General features: G+C 42.7%; 1 protein-coding gene across 2 annotated transcripts in view; it reads right to left on the reverse strand.

The window, feature by feature from the left end:
• Nucleotides 1-7,829: 7,829 nt before the first annotated feature.
• Nucleotides 7,830-21,001, reverse strand: part of SLC9A2 (solute carrier family 9 member A2) — a 96,915-nt gene continuing 83,743 nt past the window's right edge. The window contains exons 11-12 of one of the 2 annotated variants that reach the window (XM_019931259.3): nucleotides 20,756-20,846; nucleotides 7,830-19,741 (exon numbers count right to left, since the gene is read on the reverse strand). In XM_019931259.3, coding sequence (XP_019786818.1) covers nucleotides 19,371-19,741; nucleotides 20,756-20,846 — 462 coding nt within the window. In that variant the 3' untranslated portion in view covers nucleotides 7,830-19,370. The remainder of the gene's footprint in view (nucleotides 19,742-20,755; nucleotides 20,847-21,001) is intronic. The other variant, XM_073790961.1, reaches the window with a different exon arrangement.

Raw genomic sequence — 21,001 nt, forward strand, 5'->3', positions numbered from 1 at the left:
TTGGGATTTTTATATCACACAAATACTGTAGTGCAAGGATTTCCTATTTTCACAGGATATGATGCTGAACAGCCTTAACTAAGATGATGCCATCAAAGCACCAAGGCCCTGATAAATACTTATGCTGAACACAACTGTATCAGGATCCACAGGCTCATTCACTTCATTAATGTGGGCAATTTACACTCCACCAAATTAAGAGCTACTTACACAAGTAACTCAAACAAAGGGAGTTCTATTACAAAAATATCTTTCACTTTGTAGAAGTGTCCGACGCCTAGCTCCAAGTTCAATTCCCATAAAGAACTCTTAGTGCACTTAAGTGCATTAACTCTTGAAAGGCACAAAAAACTTGGAACTTATTTTTTTAAAAACCTGCCTTCAATTGCAATCAACACACCAAAAAACATTTCAGAAACAAAACTGAGGACAAAGGGGAAATTTTCTGATACATAAAAATAGAAATGAAAATTATGTAACCATAGGAATGTATTATATAAACAAATACACATTTAACGATTATAATTTTGATTTAATTTACTCATCCCTTTGTCTCGTTGTATTTCTTTCTGAGGGTACACGTATATTCCATATACCAGAAGCCTGTGAATGAAAAGGTTCCCCTCTCTGGTCTCCTGGTTGTCAAAGTGCTTTGCATGAATCTTGCACACATGACTTGAGTCTTAATCTAGAGAAAGACACTTTTATTTATCCTTGGCTCTGGGGATGTTGCCTTCCCCTTAAATACCTTTGCCACTGGGTCTTTCTTTATTTGTAAAGATGAAGATGGACTTTTACATTTCCATTCCTAAGACTTTTCCAAGAAGGGATTTGTGAAAAGCTCAAATGAGCCCCAGGTCTGTGAGCCAGCACAGGTCGACCCCAAAGGAAAGAGAATCCAATTCATGAGAGAGTGTGGGAGGCAGGGAGAGACACACCCGGGTGACCTTAGTGCCCCCTGAGGGTCTCGTCGGGGGAAAGTAGCTGGTGTTGCATTGGTGTGAAATTACAGTCAGAATGCAGGCAGAGGGTCTGATCGCTGCAGGTGCTACAGACTTCCCTTCATGTCCCGCTCAGCCAAGTCCCTTAAGTTCTATTTAATTTAATTACACGTGTGGTAAGGGGTTAAGGGAGGACTTATCAGCATACTCAAATAGCACAAAAGCTAAATAATAAAAAAGACAACAGCGACAAAATAATAACACCCAGCACTCACTTTGTCCTGAGCATTAGTCTAAGAGCTTTGGGCTTATTAGGCCATTTACCCTCCACAATAACCCACTGTGATAAGTGCTGTGGTTTCCCCCGTTTCATCATCGAGAAAATCAAGGCAACTCTGAATCTCTCTATGGCAGAGTTCGTTATTGCGGACTGATTTGTTACTCGTCCCCAAATTCATCTGTTGAACCCCTGACCACCACTGTGACTACATATGAATCAGGACCCATGAGGAGGTAATTCCGGTTAAATGAGGTTGTAAGGGTGAGGCCTTAACGTGTCACCCCAGAACACGGAGATAAAGTCAAGAGTTAGATGCTCTAGGCAGATCTCAGTTCAGCATCAGTTGTCAAAGAAATACTACAATGTGGAAAAAGCAATAAGGCTTCCATTTCCATCCTGGAGTTTATAGAGAACTGGGAAGAGCATTCTGCCACCTTCTCCGCAAGTAAAAGGTGAGACTAACTTCAAATGCATGACTTTTCTTGAACCCATGGGAGAATCAAGGTCTCAGGTAAACAATCAAACAACTTGTGTTTCTGAGGAAAACTTGTCTTTCTTCTGTGGGAAGAAAAGGGACCCAAGCTTTGGGGAAATGCAGAATGGCAAGCATGTAAGTTCCTAAGAATATTCAGCTAAAAAGTTCTAATGATTTGCATTTCTCTAATAATTAGTGATGTTGAGCATCTTCTCATGTGCCTCTTGGCCATCTGTCTGTCTTCCTTGGTGAAATGTCTATTTAGGTCTTCCACCCATTTTTTAACTGGATTGCTTGTTTTTTTGATATGGAGCTCCATGAGCTGTTTGTATATTTTGGAGATTAATCCTTTGTCTGTTGTTTCATTTGCAAATATTTTCTCCCATTCTGAGGGTTGTCTTTTTGTCTTGTTTATGGTTTCCTTTGCTCTGCAAAGGCTTTTAAGAGTAAGTAAGTCCCATTTTGGAATATTACTCAGCCATAAAAAGAAACGAAATTGAGTTATTTCTAGTGAGGTGGATGGACCTAGAGTCTGTCATACAGAGTGAAGTAAGTCAGAAAGAGAAAAACAAATACCGTATGCTAACACATATAAATGGAATCTAAAAAAAAAAAAAGGTACTGATGAACCTAGTCGCAGGGCAGGAATATAGAGGCAGACACAGAGAATGGACTTGAGGACATGGGGTGGGAAGGTGAAGCTGGGGCAAAGTGACAGTAGCATCGACATATATACACTACCGAATGTACAATAGTTGGCTGGTGGGAAGCAGCTGCATAGCACAGGGAGATCGGCTCGGTGCTTTGTGACCACCTAGAGGGGTGGGATAGGGAGGGTGGGAGGGAGGCTCAAGAGGGAGGGGATATGTGTATGCATATAGCTGATTCACTTTGTTGTACAACAGAAACTAACACGGTATTGTGAAGCAGTTGTACTCCAATAAAGATCTATTTTAAAAAAAAAAAGGTCTAATGAATCAATACAGGCCAAGTGTGGTCAGCATGAAGACCCTGCAGGTCCCAATAAAGGAGGATTTGATGAGCTTACTTTTTCTCAACAATCCTTGAGATCCTTTCCCATCTCGGTATTGGCTGGGAGAGCAGAAAAGCAAGCACTGCCAAACCACTGACCTCCCTCCCCTATGGAACAAAAGCCTTAATCTGCATGGGGAAGAGCAACAAAATTGTCACATTAGGGCACTGGTGGAAACCCTCTGTAGCTGAGTGAGACAAGAGGTTAATAAAACAAGAAAGAAAGGGATAGAGAGAGAAAGAAAGGAAGGAAAGAAGGGAGGGAGGAGGAACTTTCTCCCCCTGTAGCTGAGTAAGACAAGAGGTTAATAAAACAAGAAAGGGATAGAGAGAGAAAGAAAGGAAGGAAAGAAGGGAGGGAGGAGGAACTTTCTCCCCCTGAGAGAGAAGCAGGACTATGCACAGAACATGCAGAATTGTACAGAAACTACTCTGTATGAATCCATAATGGTGGATACAGATCCTGATACATTTGTCCAAACCCATAGAACATGTAACACCGTGAGTGAACCCTTAAGTAAACGATGGACTCTGGGGGATATAACTACCAGTCAGTGTAGGTTCACTGACTATAAGAAAAATACCACTGTGGTGCAGGACGCTGACAATCAGGGAGGCTGGGTTTGTGTGTGTGGATACAGAGGATATATGGGAACTCTCTGTATTTCATGCTCCATTTTTCTGTGAACCTAAAACTGATCTAAATAATAAAGTCTACTAAAAAGAAAACAACCAAAAACAAACCTCTGTCCCTAAGAGAGGAGCTGGAATATGTGATGCCAGGCCCAGCACTACAGCTGAAAGAGGGATGGGAGCATTTGTGAAGGCTGCACCCCCAAGACTCAGGTTCGCAGGGCCCGTCTAAGACAGAGCCTGGCTGAGACACAGTTATCGGAGAATGCTCCCCTCCCCTGCCGGCCACCAACATGCCAACATGGGTCAAGTACAAAAAACACTGGAATACACCTAGAACTGTAACAGAAATTTGGCACTGCAGGCATTAGGTACTGGATAATTCTGTTGTGGAGGGTGGGGTGCTGCCCTATGAGTTGTAGGCTATTCATCAGTATCTCTAGTCTCTATTCACTAGACGCCAGTAGCACACCCCAAATTCAAAGATGTCCCAGGCAGCGCCAAATGTCCCCAGGAGGCAAAATCACCGTACTTGAGAAACACTGCACTAGAGAAAGGTCAAGAGTATGGTGTCTGGAGGGCAACCACGGCAACAACAAACTACAGTCTCAGACCACTCTCGACCAGATTAACACACACCCTCCCACTGAAGGACTGGCAGGAGGAAAAGTGTGTGTATATATACGTACTAGTATAATTTCACTATTACTGTCCTATACAACATGCCAAGCTTTCAACAAAATATTACAGGAACGTGAAAAGCAAGAAAAACCAGTCTGAGTTCTACTTCCAGAATGACAGTCAGGGCAGTTCCACGGATCCATTCCCCAGTGAAACTAGTATAACTCGTGAAATCTATTTAAAACATCTGACCATTTAAAGTCTAAGAAAATTGTCCTAAAAGCAAAGAGCAAATGAAGAAACCTTTATTCAAAAAAATCTACTTAAATTTTGACAAGAACAGCAAGAGTCCTTGACATTTTAGCCATGGCCCACTCCCTCCTTATCTCGCAAAATTTACAAAAAATAGTAATTCACAATAGACTACAGGCCTAAATGTAAGAGCTAAAACCATATAACTCTTAGTAGAAAACACGGGTATAAATATTCATGACCATTAATTAGGCAATGATTTCTTATATGTCACAGCAAAAGCACAAGCAATACAAAAATTAGATAAACTGGACATTATCAAAATAAACTTTTGTTCATTAATGGACACTATCAAGTAGGTGAAAAAATAACCCTCAGACTGGGAGAAATATTTGCAAAGTATATATATCTGATAAAGGACTCATATCTAGAATATATAAAGAACTCTTACAACTCAATAATAAAAAGACAAACAACCAGTTTAGAAATGGGCAAAGTGTCTGAACAGACATTTCTTCAAAGAAGATATGCAAATGACCCATTAGCACATGAAAAGATGCTCAATATTATCGCCCATCAGGGAAATGTAAATCCACAATCATTAGATAACAAGTGTTGATGAGGATGTCCAGAAATTAGAACTCATATATTGCCGGTAGAAAACAGTTTGACAGTTCCTCCACGTTTAAACGTAAAGTTACCAAATGACCTAGAAGCTCCACTGTAAGAGAAATGAAAACACATATCTCCACAAAAACTTGTACACAAATGTTCACAGCAGCATTATTCATAATATCCAAAAATTGGAAACAACCCAAACGTCCATCAACTAATGAAGGAATAAATAATATGTGGTATAACCATGCAATGAATGTTATTTAGCATCCATGCTACCATATGGATGAACTATGAAATCATTATACTAAGAGAAAAAAAAGTCACAAAGGAACACGTATTATAAAATTCCATGCATTCTGAAATATCCAGAATAAGCAAATATAGAGTCAGAAAGTACATTAGTGGTTACCTAAGCTTTGGAGGGCTGGGGGTTTGGAGGGTTATGCTTAAGATGTGCAGGTTTTCTTTTTGGAGTGATTAAGATATTTGAAAATTGATTTTTGTGATGGTTGCACAATTCTGTAAATATTTTAAAAGTTATTGAATTACACATGTTAAACATGTGTTGATTGGGTAGTATGTGAATTATATCTCAGTAATGTTGTTTAAAAAAAAAGAAAGAAAAAACACAGTCTGAAGAGACAAAGCAATCGTCATAACCAAACCCAGATATGACACAGATGTTGAAATTATCACACAATGAAATTAAAATAATTATGATAAATATGTTAAAGATTATGTTGGAAAAGGTAGACAATATTTAAGACCAGATAGGCATCTTCAGCAGAGATGTAAACTGTAAGAAAAAATCAAATGCAAATTCTAGATATCAAAACACAATAACAGAGATGGTGATTGTCTTCGACAATTTCATCAGCAGACTAAACACAGACAAGGGAAGAATCAGTGAACTTGAAGACAGATCAATAGAAATTATCCCAGCTGAAATATGAAAAGAAAAAAAGAGTGAAAGAAAAAACTAAACAGAACACATCATTCAAGGTCTAATGGGTAATAGCATTAGGTCATGCTACTGCATCACTGGAGTCCCGGAAGTACAAGGCAGAAAATGGGGCAGAGAAATATCTGAAGAAATATGGCTGAAAATGTTCCTAAATGAGAAACACAGCAAATAACAGATCAAAGAAACTCAGACAGTATAAAGCAGGATTAATACCAAAATAGAAAAAGCACACAAATAGGCCTATCATATTCAAACTGCTGAATATCAAAGAAAAAGATAAAATCTTAGAGGCAGCCAGAGGGAAAAAGCAAATTACCTACAGAAGAACACAGCAGACGTATCATCAGATAATATACAAGGATGAAAACAATAGAGTGAAATCTTTTAAGGACTGAATGAAGAAAAAACCCACATCTCACTCTAGAATTCTATACCCTTTAAAAGTAAAGGAAAAAACAAGCCTAGTCATACAATAAAAACAGGGGGAATTCATTGCCAGCACATAAGATAAGAAATGTTAAAAGAAGTTCTTCAGGAAGAAGGAATGTGATATAGATCAGAAAGTTGGTTCTAAACAAAGAAAGTAAAATTGCTCTCCTTCTAGTTTCCTACAGTGGAATCCTGGATTATTGATTTTAGATCTTTTTTCTAACATATGCATTCAACGCTATAAATTTCCAAGTGCCACATTTGTTGCATCTGCCAAGTTTGATAAGTTGTATTTTCACTTTCATTTGGTTGAAAATATTTTTTTAAATTTATCTTAAGAGTGTATCTTTGACTATGCGTTATTTAGAACTGTGTTGTTAATCTCCAGATATTTCTGAGTGTTTCAGCTATTTTTCTGTTATCTAGTTTAACTCCATTGGGATCTAGTTCTAGTACATTTTTTCGTAGATTCCTTAGTGTTTTCTACATAGATGACCATGTGGCTTATGAATAGGGACAATTTTATATCTTTCTGTCAAATACAGATGTCTTTTATATCTTGTGCTTGCCTACTGCATTCAGCTGGGAAACTGATGAAACTCACTGGGAAGCCACCAGAGGGGTGCCTATGGAAATGGCCAGGAAGTTACTTGCTGGGGCACCTGGGAGGTTCCCCTGGAAAGCAGCTGGGATGCCCACTGAACTTGCCACCTGTATGGGTGCCACTGAACCTTGCTGGGGGCTAAGGAACACTAAGTATCTCACATTCTCATGGCTACCACACACAGCACACTAGTCTGGAAGAGAAGCTCCTTCCCCATGCAGTGTCCCTCAGCACGGTCTATTGTCAGAGTTTAACATCAAGCCACCTAGCAAAGGAGATATGTTTACAGGGTCCAGCTCCAGGGTCACACAGCAAGGCAATAAGGCGTGTATCTGGAGCTAAGAGCAATAAACTGAAAACGGGCACGGTCCATTCTTCGGTACTCAGCTTCCAAATGCACCCTTCTGTTCACATTTCAATTTTCATAAAACAACTCTATTTTTCCACCTAACACAAGAAAAAAAGTCTCAACGGTCGTTGCACCCATTCTGGCTCTATACGTTACTCAATTACTCCTCAAATTCAGTCAGTCTTACTACATTTTCTGTTACCTAAAGACTAAATTGTAAAGTTAGGCTCCAACTGCTTGTATGTAAAATTACACTTGGAAGAAGACAGAAGAAGATTAGCATACGCGAACACCCACATGTATAACAGACAGAAAATATGCAAAGCTTCTACAAGTCCTCACTTCTGTACTGGGCCCGGGCCCAAGGTCCTAGCTGATATCTATGGCTTCCTTCTTTTGCTACCTATTTCTTTTTTTTTTTTTTTTTTTTTGCCAAGGTTCTTTATCTAAAGGAGAAAACTTTTCTAGAGATTTCAGAAACAGTAGTAATGTTAATGACCTAATTCAAATTGACAACAGCATGACAATTAACATACAAAATTTCATATCTATAAATGAAGCTTGAAACTAAGTGTCCCTTAACCAATTTATTCCTGGAAACAGCTATTATAGGAATAACAAGAGACACTGATTCCAAAACTGAGATTTTTCTCTTTTTTTTTCCTACTTATTTCTTCCTTCACTTGCCCTCAGCCTAAACATAAGCTGGTCAGGGGTCTTTACTCCATGTAAGGATGAAACTCTTCCTTCGCGAGTTCAGGAACTGATTTCCCAGAGTTCTATCTTCTTTTGTTTCTATGTTTCTGGAATTTTCCACATAAAGTCCTTCCTCACTCCACTGTACATCACCCAATTTCTCCTCGCTAACCAGGCTCCATCACTCCAGCCAGGAGAGGTACCCCTTTTGCTTCCTAACGGGTTGGTAGCACCTGGAGGCCCAAACGTCCATATGACGGCCTCCTCTCCTCTCAGTAGCACCTTTGTTACGCCCCTGGTGGAAGCCCTGCCCTCTTGCGATGGAAAACCTCAAAACCAGGCGGCTCCAACTTGCCTAAAGGACAGCGAATGTTCCAGATGTGAGTTCCAGTCGCGGGCCCCAGAGAAAGCGCTCGCGGCTTTTGTAGAATCCTCACAACTCCAGGAGGCTGGTCCACACTATGTCCTCCTGTGTTTCAAGGGGGCAAACCGAAACCGGGAGGGGCCAAAGGAACTTTCTCCAGGTCAGTCACAGCCAACTAGAGCCCTAGGTCTGCGCATCTTCCCACCGAAGCCGGCGCTACCACCTAGGCCCACCCCTACCACTCCTCAGGTGAAGCTCATTATCTCAATTACCTCCAGTCCTCCAATAGCATGGGCGGCGGGCTCTTTATCCCCAGGATACGCAGAGCTTCATTATCACCGTCATAAAACCAGCGCGTCGTGCACACACGTCCACTCCCCGGGCGGGACGCGAACCAGCGGGAACCCGTGCAGACTCCCCCAGCCGCGTCTGCTTAGGAAGCACAGCCCAAGAAGGCAAGCCCGCGGCGTTCAGCTCTGCGCAGGCGCAGCCGCTCGCTTCCGCCTGGGGGCGGGGCCAGCGCCGCGGGCCTGTCAGGTGAGCTCAGCCCCCAGCGCGTGTGAGCCTACGGAACGCTGGGGCTGTGGCGGCTTGGCTCCGGACCGGGGCCTGGCCTCGGCGACACCGTGGCCGCGGGAGAAGCCCAGGACAGGGACCCAGGCGGGGGCTCCCGGCCCCGGTACCGTCGGAGCCCGCCGCTTCCTGCTTTGTCTCTACCTGGTGGGATTCCTGGTGAGTGCGTGCGGGGCTGGGCGCGAAGTGCCGGCTGCGTCCGCGACCTGGAACCCGATCAAGGGTGCTTTTCCTTGCAGCGGTCTGCCTGGTGATGCCTCCCTACCTCTCAGTCCCACTCTTGCCGCGTAACCCCCTTACCTCTGCACCTGACCACAAATGAGGCCTGCCCATCGCGCCTGCACTGGGTCCAGTTCGCGCCCCCCAATCGCAGCCCCGCCGTTTAAGACGCTCCAGCACCAGCTTCAGGTGTGACTCGGTGACCGAGTCGCGCTCGAGGGTGACCCTGGGTGTTAGATCCTGTGGCAGGTGCATCACCTGCAGCCTGGACAGCAGGGGCGCTCGGGGCAAGCTTGGGGAAGCCCAGCCGTGCAGTAGCTAGGGGAGCGGTAGGAACACACAGGTCCTTCTTACCAGGCCAGCTGGGGAAGTTCTGTTGGTCACCCCGCTTGGGCAGAATTAGGTACATTTTCCTTAGGGTTCCTGGTAGACTGGAATGCTTAAAAATGCAAATCACAGTGAATTATACACATCTGCCTTTCCACAACCTTCATATATTGCACAAGGCAGGTTCAGTTTTGTTACGACTTGTGTGCACGTCCTGGTTTAATAAGGACAATTATTAATTTCCCATGTAGAATGGGAAGATTAGAAAACTGAGTGTATGGTAGGGTAAGCCATCCAGCCAGCTGGCCCTCCATTTATTCATGGAATTTATGAAAACCTGTTACGGGGTAGGGGTTATGGAGCTCCAGGCACTGTAATACACATTCCCAACCGGGAAGACCCTGCAGTATTACTAACTGAGCTTGTGTTGGTAATTCCTGTGCCATTATATGCGGGAACCCTACATCTGCCTCTTCAGCCCTCTTTCCCCAAGTCTAGGCCTGGTTCAGTTGCCCTGGTTGTGAGCTAATCCGGGTTAGGGCAGCCTTGGGACAAGGACCCAGGAGGATTTCCTCTTTGCTGGGCCTGGGACTTCATCTTGAAGACAAAAGGAGCTGGTCAGTTTTAAGTGTCAATGGGAGAAGGCTGCCTTCTGAGGCCTTGAAGATGGTCCCCAAGGGCACTGGGTCCTGGCAAAGAGGAATTACTGTTTGCTGCCCAGATGCAGGTGAAGATCACGACTCCCCAGTCTGATGCCTGACTCGAGTTAGGATGCTGAGCTGTGCTTAGCTAGGAGAGGAGTGGGGAGACAGCCTCCTTCCCCATCCTCAGTGCAAGGTGTTCAACAGTCTGTAAAGTTTAATGTTGAGCTAGTAGTTGTTAAGACAACGATGAAAGCATGTTCATCAAATCCCTTAGACACAGAACCATGAGACACCCAGGGAGGGCAGCGTTTGCACCAGGCTCTCTGTCTCCAGTTACCGTGGCAGACCCCACCCCAGGCTCAGTGCTTGGGTTCAGAGCCTGGCTCTCCTTCTGATCCCATTTCTTTAATCTTAGTTCAGTCTCAGGATGTGGTGCCTCTTCAGCCTTCCAATCCAGTCACCCAGAATTCAGAACCGTCCCCTGTGGGTGGTTCTTCAAATTTGGAAAGGGAGTTCTGTGTCATCCATGCTCTGGTAGGGGATGGGGACCACCCTAACTCAGATGGTACTGGAATCTGGCTCTGCCAGATGAAAAGGACCCTCACCTGGAAAGTCCAGACCAGGGTTCAGAGAGTTTTGGAGACCAACATGACGAGAAGGCAAAATAGTGTGAGATTTTTAAAATAAATTTGCAGATCATTCACTATGACCTTCCGATACAGATTTAAATATTCCAAGCTTCTCGTATGTTGGCTACATGCTGTGCACATGGCACAGCCTAATCTAGCAAGCCTGATGGAAAGTTTTAATAATTTTAATAATTAGAAAGAAGCATTAGGTCTCTAATATCTTAAGGAGAAAATGTAAGATTTCCCAGAGTTAAAAGAGAATAGGGAATTTTTTAATGGAAAACGTTGTAAACAATTAAAATATATGCCACTTTGGGTATCCTTGAAGAATCTAAAGGCTCTTTGTTAGCTAACATCTAAGGAATATTATACATAATTTAGTTGTTATTTTTAATATACCTAGGGATGTAAAGACCCCTAAGACTTTTAGGAAGATGGTTTCCAATTGGAAGAGGAAAGGAATAAGATGAAAGCATTTGCCAAAATGTTTTGTTTTTAGCTCTTATCTGTGTTTCCAGGTTTTAGTTTGTTCAGGAAGGAAGACTAAGATGACCCTCTAGGTACTTTGTGATTAGCATCCTAAGATGATGCTAAGATCTATGATTGCGGTCCTTTCTTTCCTCCAGATACCCGGAGAGATTTAGATTCCATTTAATCAGCTTTAGTCAGGTGATAATTCTTTTTTAAAAAAAAGATAATCTACTAATCAAGAAATATTTGGGTTCCTACCCTGAAAAGGGTCCTAAAACTTTAGAATGTGTTCATCAGATATCACTGAGAGAGGTAGATGTACCCCGAGAAGGGTTTAAGTGGTCCCCTCTCACCTGATTTCCTTATAAATGGTTATAAGCACATGACCAGTTGCCAGATTTGAAGTGCACTCAAAAGAGGGTGGTTTTGAAGAAGCTATGGCTTCAGAAGAAGGGAGAAGCTGCCTTTTATAGTCATGGAGAAGTCAATTTTAAAACAGAACTTCCTGAGAGGAAAGAGCTAGCAGCCGGCTAGAGAAAGATAATATTTTTCAGGCTAAGTGTTAAAGTAAGTCTGTTATGAGTTGCCGTTTTCATATTTACCTCCTATAGATTTCAGCCTGACTACTTACAGCTTCCCCTCCCCTTCTTATTTAGAATAATCGTTTGAAATAAATGACAAGTGGTACTGGGAATTTTTTTGGGAAAAAGAATCTTGTTGGACAATTGAGTTTCCTTTTCTGAAAAAGCCAGAAAATTCAACAGCTAGCTGATGTATTTTGAGTCTTATAAATCATCAGCAGGCTGATGGGGCAAAGCTGATAGTAAAGCCCAGAAGAAACTGGCTCAGAAACAGAGGAAATTTTAAGTAGTCTTAAAATTGAAATAATGAGCCATGGTTCTGGTATTATAAACGTGTCAGCTATCTAAGGTCACTGGATATTAAGTATATGGCCATCTAAAGCTGTAACCATGGAAAAGGGCCCCTAAGAAGCGTATTTGGAAGTTCGTGTTTCTATATTAGGTTAATATACAGCCACCAAGAGAAGGAAGCAAAGGATTAATTGTGGAAGAAAAAAGATATTTCTATTTAACCAGGATTACAGGAAAAGGAATTTGGGTTGAATATAAAGAAAACTCTCTGTGTGTGTGCAAGATGTGTTTTTCCTCTCCTGAACCAGTTGTAGCAGGTAACCAAGTGACAGAGGAAGGAAAACAAAACTTAAAGGAAAAAATGTCTTTCTACTAACTCGAGTATTAGCCCAAACGATCAGTACTTACCCCAGAATTGAAGGAAAGAGAACACGTTTCCACTTCTGCTGTGTCAGACCTCCCTCAGCCATCATGTCTCTTAATGTTCATCCCGTTTCTACCACGCAGGTACTGTTATCCCCACTTTTTACAGATGGCAGCACCGACGCTGGTAACATGAAATAACTTTCCAAGGGCACATGCTTAGTAAGTGATGGAGCTGGAATTGAAAACCTCTGACCCCAGGGCCCATGCACCTTCTGCGCCTTAGTGAAGAACGGCAGGCCACCCCCTAGTACATCAGCCTTCTCTCTCCTTTCTGCTGTACTGAGACTTTCCCTTCAGGTCTTACCTCGTCAGGCTATAGACGGCACATGGGTCTCCTTCCTTGACTCCGGGAGGAATTTCACATTATTTAACAGGTGCTGCTTTGCTCAGAAATACGCATTATCCCTCCCTCTTGGCTCATTTCATTACTCCCCATTTTTTAAATTGGAGGAATGCATGTAGTACATGCTCCTTGAATATTAAGGATCAGTGACAAAGAAGCTAAAGTTAAAATGGATTCTCAGGGCGATCCAGGCATTTACAGGTGGCAGCTCTTGTTACACATTGTACTTGGATTCCTTGATTCCTTGAATTTGATGAGTATAGCTTACCGTAGAATACAATTTTGAGTTCTTGTTTGCTCAAAATTTTAGATACTGTGGGGTTTTTTAAATCAGTTTATAATTAGGATCACCACTTTAAAGACACCCAGGCCTCAGTTTCCAATTTGCGTTAATGAGCGTTTTGTTGCTTAGGAGTTGTTTGGTGTGAGCACGGTCATCCCTTTACTGAGCCTTCGTGTCAAGTCTTTTGGAGCGAGTCCAGCAGTTGCTGGAATAGTAGGTGAGCAATCCTGCACATTTTCAGGGCACTGATTTTCAACCCCCCTGAACTGAGTACCTGAAAACACATCAGTCTTTTAGCTAAGTAATATCCAACGGTGAACTGAAAAGGGGATAAAATGAATTTCAGACTATTTCAGAGTACAACCCTGGAGCAAATGTAGTTCATCTTTTCCTAGACTACGTATGTTCAGAGAGGTTTCCAGGTATAGCATCACCCCCATGCCCCACACCGCCTGTGACGTCACAGGTACTTACTGAGCCTCTCCGGGGAGCTGGTTAGGCATGGACTCCTGCCTGCGGGAACCTGTAGCCTAATGTTATAGTCATGGAGAAGTCATGACTCCTCGCCTCATGCAGGGTGAGAAGGACTCTCTCAAGGTCCCTAAGGGTGACCTTTGCCTCTAGTCTCTCTCCTGCTTTCCCTCCATTTTATTCTGAAGGCCTTTTACTAAAAATTATATTAATTTACTCTTCCATCTGAAAAATTATTATGGGGTAATTTACTTTTTAAAAATGGTCTTTTTTTCCCTGATGTTTTTCTGTTAATTTCATCCATTTTTGTGATGGGTCTAGCTGATTTTATAGATACCACTTATGTTTTTTACAGGCTCCTCCTGCGGCGTTTTGCAGTTCTTTTCCAGCACATTGGTGGTAAGTCCTCTTCCACCTGGCAACACATGTTGAAAGTATAACCCTACGCCTCTGAGGCCACCCATCATGGCTGTAGTAAAATAGGGGGTTGAGGTTTACCAAAAAGGAAGTGTGCAGATGGTGAGGACCGGCAGTGCCCTTATTTCAAGAAGGATCCCTCGGTCATCTCTCTCCCTCAGTTGACCTCTGAGAAGACATAGGCCTGAAGAGATTGCGTGGCTGGATCTGAAAGGACTCGCTGAGTCAGAATGAGAGCCTGCTTTTTAAATTGTAACATGTTTTTCCCATGATTCCCTACCAAATTTGTACTAGGAGAAAAGAATGTAAACAGAAGTTATTACCAGTTTTGTTTGTTTCAATTAATTGACAGTCATCAAATCCATTCAGATCTTAGGATTCTATTTGAAGTTGGGCCTTTTTGAACTACATGGCTTATCAATTATAAAACTTAAGTGTATAGACGGAGGAGCCACTAGGAGTGGTGGGTTGTACACCGACCGCAGGGGGTAGAAAGATCCAGAGCTGACCTCGCCACTGCCACTTCTCACCACGCAGTAGTTTGCAGTTCAGAACCTGTCACTGATGCGCCCCTTCTTTCCTGCTCCTGTGTGCCCTCCAGTGCACCATGCTGGTCCTGAGGCCTCGGCGTCCAGTCATTCGTGCAGTACAAACAGAATGGTCAGTTTTGTCCCAGGGATTGATCAGCTGTGACCTTGGTCTAAATAGCTGGTCTCACAGTGAGTGAACACCATGTACATACAACACTATGTTCCCGAAGAGTGGCTCATGTGTAAAATATATTTTATTATTTGTTTTTGTTAATGAATTTATTTGTTTATTTTTGGCTGTGTTGGGTGTTCATTGCTGCGCACGGGCTCTCTCTAGTTGCGGAGAGCGGGGGCTACTCTTCGTTGCAGTGCACGGATTTCTCATTGCAGTGGCTTCTCTTGTTGTGGAGCACGGGCTGTAGGTGCGTGGGCATCCGTAGTTGCGGCACATAGGCTCAGTAGTAGTGGCTCATGGGCTCTAGAGCGCAGGCTCAGTAGTTGTGGCGCACGGGCTTAGTTTCTCCACCGCATGTGGGATCTTCCCAGACCAGGGCTCGAACCCGTGTCCCCTGCATTGGCAGGCAGATTCTCAACCACTGCGCCAGCAGGGAAGGCCCTGAAACTACTTTAATACTCTTAAAAATTCTTCTTTCACAAATTCCAGCTCTCATGACCCCATTTAGTACAAATGAGAATGGTTTTGATGTATAAATATAAAAGTTGGAATTTCTGGGGCTTTCCTAGTTTCATGTGATGTATGATTTTCTCCATAGTGACTAATTAAACATTTCCGTGTAACTTAATACTTTAAACTTCTGTACGACATTTCACAGAAACCAGGAGAAGCACTCCTTTGTCAGCGTACACACATACAATTTGTTTGGCAGATACTGTAACTGGAGGCCTCATTTAAATTAGAAATTTAAGTAGAAAAAAAGCCTCGTTTAAATTAGAAATTCAGTTACCACTAGTACTTATGACTCAGCAGGACCCAATGAAATAAAAAGGGGGAAAAACATTTGAATATTTAATTCAAAGTATTCCGTTACAGAAGTGAAAATCAGAAAAGTCACCACCAGTATGTCCAGCATTAAAGTCGGCTGGGCATCTCACGGAGGGACTTTCTCCACCCTACAATACGAGGACGACGGGTCCCCATAAAACCTCTGTGACAGACTGAGAGGTCCCGAGCCATCCAGAAGAATCAATAGGCCATGCGGGTTGAAACGTGACCGTCCATTTACAGCAGCTAGGTTAACTCTGCACACAGAAAAACTCATTCCCTGACCAGACCGGTATGAGAACTACCCACAGTTTACTGACTGTTCTTAGAGGTAGTCAAGTAGAATTTTATTTGAAAAAGAATTGTAGAAAACTAGAAATATAAACGGGATTGGAAAATGACGTGCCAGCAGAACACTGAAAACACTCGACAACTAACTAACCATTTGGGTATTTGGCCACCATCTGCTGACCGACCGTCTGAGGGTGTCAGCCACGTGGGGAGTGAATGACATTGGGAAAAATTCCAGAGGGAGCTGTCATTTCTTGTCATTTATCGTGGACGAGAGCTATGGTCCCTGCCAGGCAGCAGTTACCAGCTGGGGCTCTCACTTGCCTTGCAGGTAGGTTGAAGAAAGGACCTGGTTAAAATGTGGGATATAAAGTACCAGCAAGCTGGGACTTCCCTGGCGGTCCTGTGGTTAAGACTTTGCCTTCCAACGCAGAGGGTGCGGGTTCAATCCCTGGTCAGGGAGCTAAGATCCCACATGCCTTGCCACCAAAAAACCAAAATATAAAACAGAAGCAATATTGTAAGAAATTCAATAAAGACTGAAAAAAATTGGTTCACATAAAAAAAAAAACAGAAAAACCCCAGCAAACTACCCATTTTGCTCTAAGAGTGGAGAAAAAAAAACGAACCAGAAAATCCCAGATCACCAGACAGTTCTGATTCATGAGCCTGGCTTATTCAAGCTGACGGAAGGAATCAATATTCAGTGTTCAGGCCTCAACAGATAATGTCACAGCTACATCAACTGCACAAAGAAACCCTTCAATCACCCTTGAAAGAGTAAAGTATGCACTTGGAACTAATAAAATATTAGTTCTCATACTTGTTTGTGAAATGCCAGTTTTAACATAAACATGATTTGGGCAATGCAACAGATGCAAAATGTGCTGAGACATGTAATAAGTAACTGCTTCTCGCTTCTTATATAAAGAAACATGCCACCCCCCGCCGCCAGGTAAAACGGTACACCCCGACTCCAAAACTTAGCAAAAGCCGAAGGGAGTTTCACCCTGAATATTTGGGGGCATATACAGCAAACACATGTTTCTAAAAAGTGTCAGACCTTGGGGCCAACTTCTAATCGTCTGCTAACTGACAGAACTGCTCCCAATAACCAGCCTTAGCATCACATATAAAGAAATAAGCCCTGACTTTGTAAATAGTTCAAATCAATTTTTTTGACAACAAATATGAAAGACCCATCAAAATTCCACAATCACAGTGGAACTCTGGCCAGATCAAGTGTTGTTTGAAACAAGGGAATTATTTACAAGGGCAGGGAGGTTTCTGTACTGCAGAAATTTAGATTGTTGTGACATTTAGCTAAAGGGTTTCAACTCCATACCCTCTCCTCCTGTAGTGTCTAGAAATTAATAATTTCATAAAAAGAAGGTACAGAGAAAATACTAAAGTCAAATTTCTTTTTCATCGATTTTATCATTCCACAGATAAGGAAAAATTTAAACTGATAATAAAGATAAAATGACATAAGTGTTCCTTTTTAGAAATTTACACAATGTCATCCAAGTGTTTTACCTGACTTTTAATTGGTGAAAGCTGAATTTGGTCTACGTGCTTAACAAGAAGTATCATCATAAACATTTCCATGTTTTTCTCCTTCCGTTCCAGAACGTTAGACTCCTTCTAATATTTATTAATCTAGGACACCAAGAAAAATCAGGAAATTCATTTTTAAGATAATTTTACATCTCAGCTTCCTTTTCAGATTTCATAAACTGTAACTTAGTCTTCAAACTCTCAAAAATATACATCACATCTCTTGGTGAATCATAGTCCTATAATGAAAATTCTAAATTAAAAGTCAGTTTTAATTTATTTCCAGCAGATGAAATACATATATATTTTTTATATATAAATATTTCCATTTAAAATTAAGAATTTTGGCACAGGGTCCTAAACTTGCAGTTTTCAAATTACGTCTACACTGCTTTCCACTGATCAACCTGGGAGAGTTTGGGAAACAAATCGTGCACTTTTTGAACTTGTACCTTGTGTGTTTACCCTTCCCTCTGTCTCATGCCCAACAATCTAGCAGTATTCCAAGATTTTAGAACATGAGAAAAAAAGGTAGAAGATTTACTTCACATTGGTGGAGGAAGAAGGAAGGGATAAGATTTACGGCTGAGGATTTCTAAGTACCGGATCTTTTTGTTTAATTTATTCATCTTTTTCCAGCAATTGTAGGTGGTCGCTTGTCTCCTTTGCTGTATCTCCAATGTGAATCCAAGGGACTACATGAGTGGCTTCATCTCATATCTAAACCCAGAAATTTTGAGTCTTGTTCTAGTCAAGTTTTAAAGAGGGGGTTTTTCTGGGAAGAGTGACAGGCCAATAAAATCTATCGTCTGAGAGATTCCAATATTAAACTTTAATGATTATGTTCCACTTCTTGTCTTTCTGCTGTACTTTTAAAAAGTACTCAGATGAGTAGAATTCGTTTTTAGATGAAGAATTTGAGCTACTACTTTCTTGAGGGGGGAGAGGTAAGAAATTACAGACTAGTGCAAAAAAAAGAGAACTCCCACATTCTCCAAAGTGCTTCCTGCATAAAATTCAAAACCTGAATTCTCACCAATTGGTTAAACATTGGAATATTGTTTATCCCTACTTTTATCTTTGTCTGCTTGGAGCCTCTGTCCTGGATTCAAAGTTCTAGAATGTGCTACAGAAAAGGTCTAAAGCAGGTGGCTGCAGGTGGGCGTGACAGGGGGTCTCCTGCATCCTCCTCCCAGTATTGCACAAGAGAAAACCCGGCAGCCAGCTGTGCAGGCGCTGCCCTGTCATCTCCACACCCACCACGTGAGGCCAGACTTTGTCACAAGCTGGCTCTGAGTCTGGCATAAGCTGGTGTCACCCACACAGCCCTTCTCTTTGTACCATTTAAACACGACGGGGAGATGGAATCTAGATGTCACCCAAAACACGCGGTAGAACGAGGAACAAATTGAAAACCAGCTGACTCTCATCATTTCATAGGCGCTACAGTCTGGGAGCCAGGCCACGAGGTTCTGCCTAGATGCTCTGGCTGTTGCCATCCTCAGGGGTCTCTGCTCCGTGCCGTGCTCTTCCTTAACCAACTGGCGTCAGCTCAGGATCAGGAAACACCTCCACCCTGAGCTGATGCCCCCCATCCTCTAGGAGCTGCCCTGGATGCCATGGAAAGGTGTTCTGAGTATTTTCAGTGCCGTTCACTGAAAAACTAATTGCAGATATACATATTTTTTCATAAATAAAATCTGAGGCATATATGTATATATTAAAACTTTCACCAACAAGGGTGTGTTAAAAATTTCAAGTTCTGTCCTTCAAGTTCAATAAAGGCACACGTGGCTTTTTTTTCTTCAGGCTTGCACAGAATACAACTGCTAGCAACAGGTCCTATGAGACATGTTATGGGGCTTTTGTTTCTTTGATTTTCTGCTTCTTGGGATAAGCATTCGCCCCATGGATCAAAGGCATGGCTCTACCGCCCAAGGACAGTATTTAGGTGCATAGAGGGTTGGAAGTGGATTCCCTTGCTGTGTCAGGCTGCTGGGTAACCAGCCACAGCTGGGCAGGGCCGGTCCCCCCAGGTCTGCTTTGGCCATTTCCATTAAGGCTTCTCAATCCCGAATCGACCTTTCCGGTTTCCAGGTTCTGATGCCCTTCGGACCAGCCTAGGTGGCGCCTTGGGTCGGATGCCTTCGTTCATGTGGTCGCCCCGCATGGAGCTAAAGTGGCCTTTGGAGAGGAGGGGCTGGCAGAGCACGCCTGGGGCCTGGGGGCCCCCCTCTTTGCTGTGGGCAGCTGGGGAGCTGCAGGGCTGCGCTTGCCTGGAATCAGCATCTGCCTCGTTCTTCCATTCCATTTTATAGGCCTGGGGGGCTTTCTTTGAGAACTGTTCTGGCAAGAAGCGCCTGGCTCGGGGCTGCAGGTTGAGGACGGTGGTCCCGACGTCTGGGTCTGAGTCACTGCTGTTGCCACCTGCCAGAGAGCAAAAGAAGGACAGCGTGGGCGGGCCTTTTAGGGAGAAGGTGTTACAGGCGACTGGCCAATACATTTGTGGGTCTGGCACCTGCTGTGCCCTCCCTGGGGCTCTGGGGGTCGGGCAGGGAGGCCAGAGGGCTCACCCCGACTCCAGCTGAGTCCTGGGCGCGTGCATAAGTCCCATGAGCACGCATGTCCACAAGTGTGTACTCTTGCTAATTCTGAAGAGCTTCCCATGTGCCAGCCACTGTCCTAAGCGCTTTTAAATGCATTAACCTACTGAATCCTCATAACCACCCACTTTACATATGAAGTAACCGAGGTTCAAAAGATATTAGTAAGTGGTGGAGCTGGATGTCAAACTGAGACCACCTGGCGGCAGCTGTGCGCTCACCTGCCCCGTCAGAACGGCCCCAGGGGGCTCAGTTCAGTGTCTGGCTCACGGTAAACAGATCAGTAATTAGCTGCTATTATGAAGACTCTTGTCTTGATCTAGGATGTACAATCTCATGCACAGCTTTATTTCCTTTATATTTTCATAAAATGGTCAGAACACCAATATGGCTTGCAATCTACATAAAGATTACCATCGAATGAAGAGATGTTAGCCGTCATGTCAAAGCTTTAATAATTACAGCCAGAAGTCAATTATATAGTTGCCTTTATGAAAATATATTAAAATTATTATGAACATTTAAAGCTAGAAATGTTGTAAGAGTAACAGAATTAAATTTAAACCTTTGAAGACTGACAGCTTTCTGTTTACCTGTTCATCAGCCACACACAGTGACATCTGCTTTTGCTACATCGAATAGAATCAAATAACTGATTGAATTACATATAACGCCATTCCAAAAGGATGCAACACTAATAAAAGGTCACCAAATTATTACTATAGATTTGCAAACGACTGAACTCATTCATTGTCCTTAAAAGAGAAGGAAAAATGTTCTATTTTATAAACACTAATAAATAAGTTTAAAGTCTTTTTGCTCCAGCTGTATTCAATACCTGCATTAGAAATATTCTTTTTCTTTTGTAGCTTTTCTGGAAGCTTTGTATTTTTTGGTAAGGATAAATATCGGGAGGTTGAGGTGGAAACCTGTAAAAAAAAAATAGAAAACCTTGTTTAGATGACACACATGTCATTTATTGTATGTTACGGGCTTAGAATTCTATGTCAAACCTAACCTTGGTGTTAAAAATTAAAATGTTAGCTCTAGATTCCGAAACTACTGGGTGAGGAGCTGTAGGGAT

This window comes from Tursiops truncatus, chromosome 14 (genome assembly GCF_011762595.2).
Source record: "Tursiops truncatus isolate mTurTru1 chromosome 14, mTurTru1.mat.Y, whole genome shotgun sequence".
Lineage (NCBI taxonomy): Eukaryota > Metazoa > Chordata > Mammalia > Artiodactyla > Delphinidae > Tursiops > Tursiops truncatus.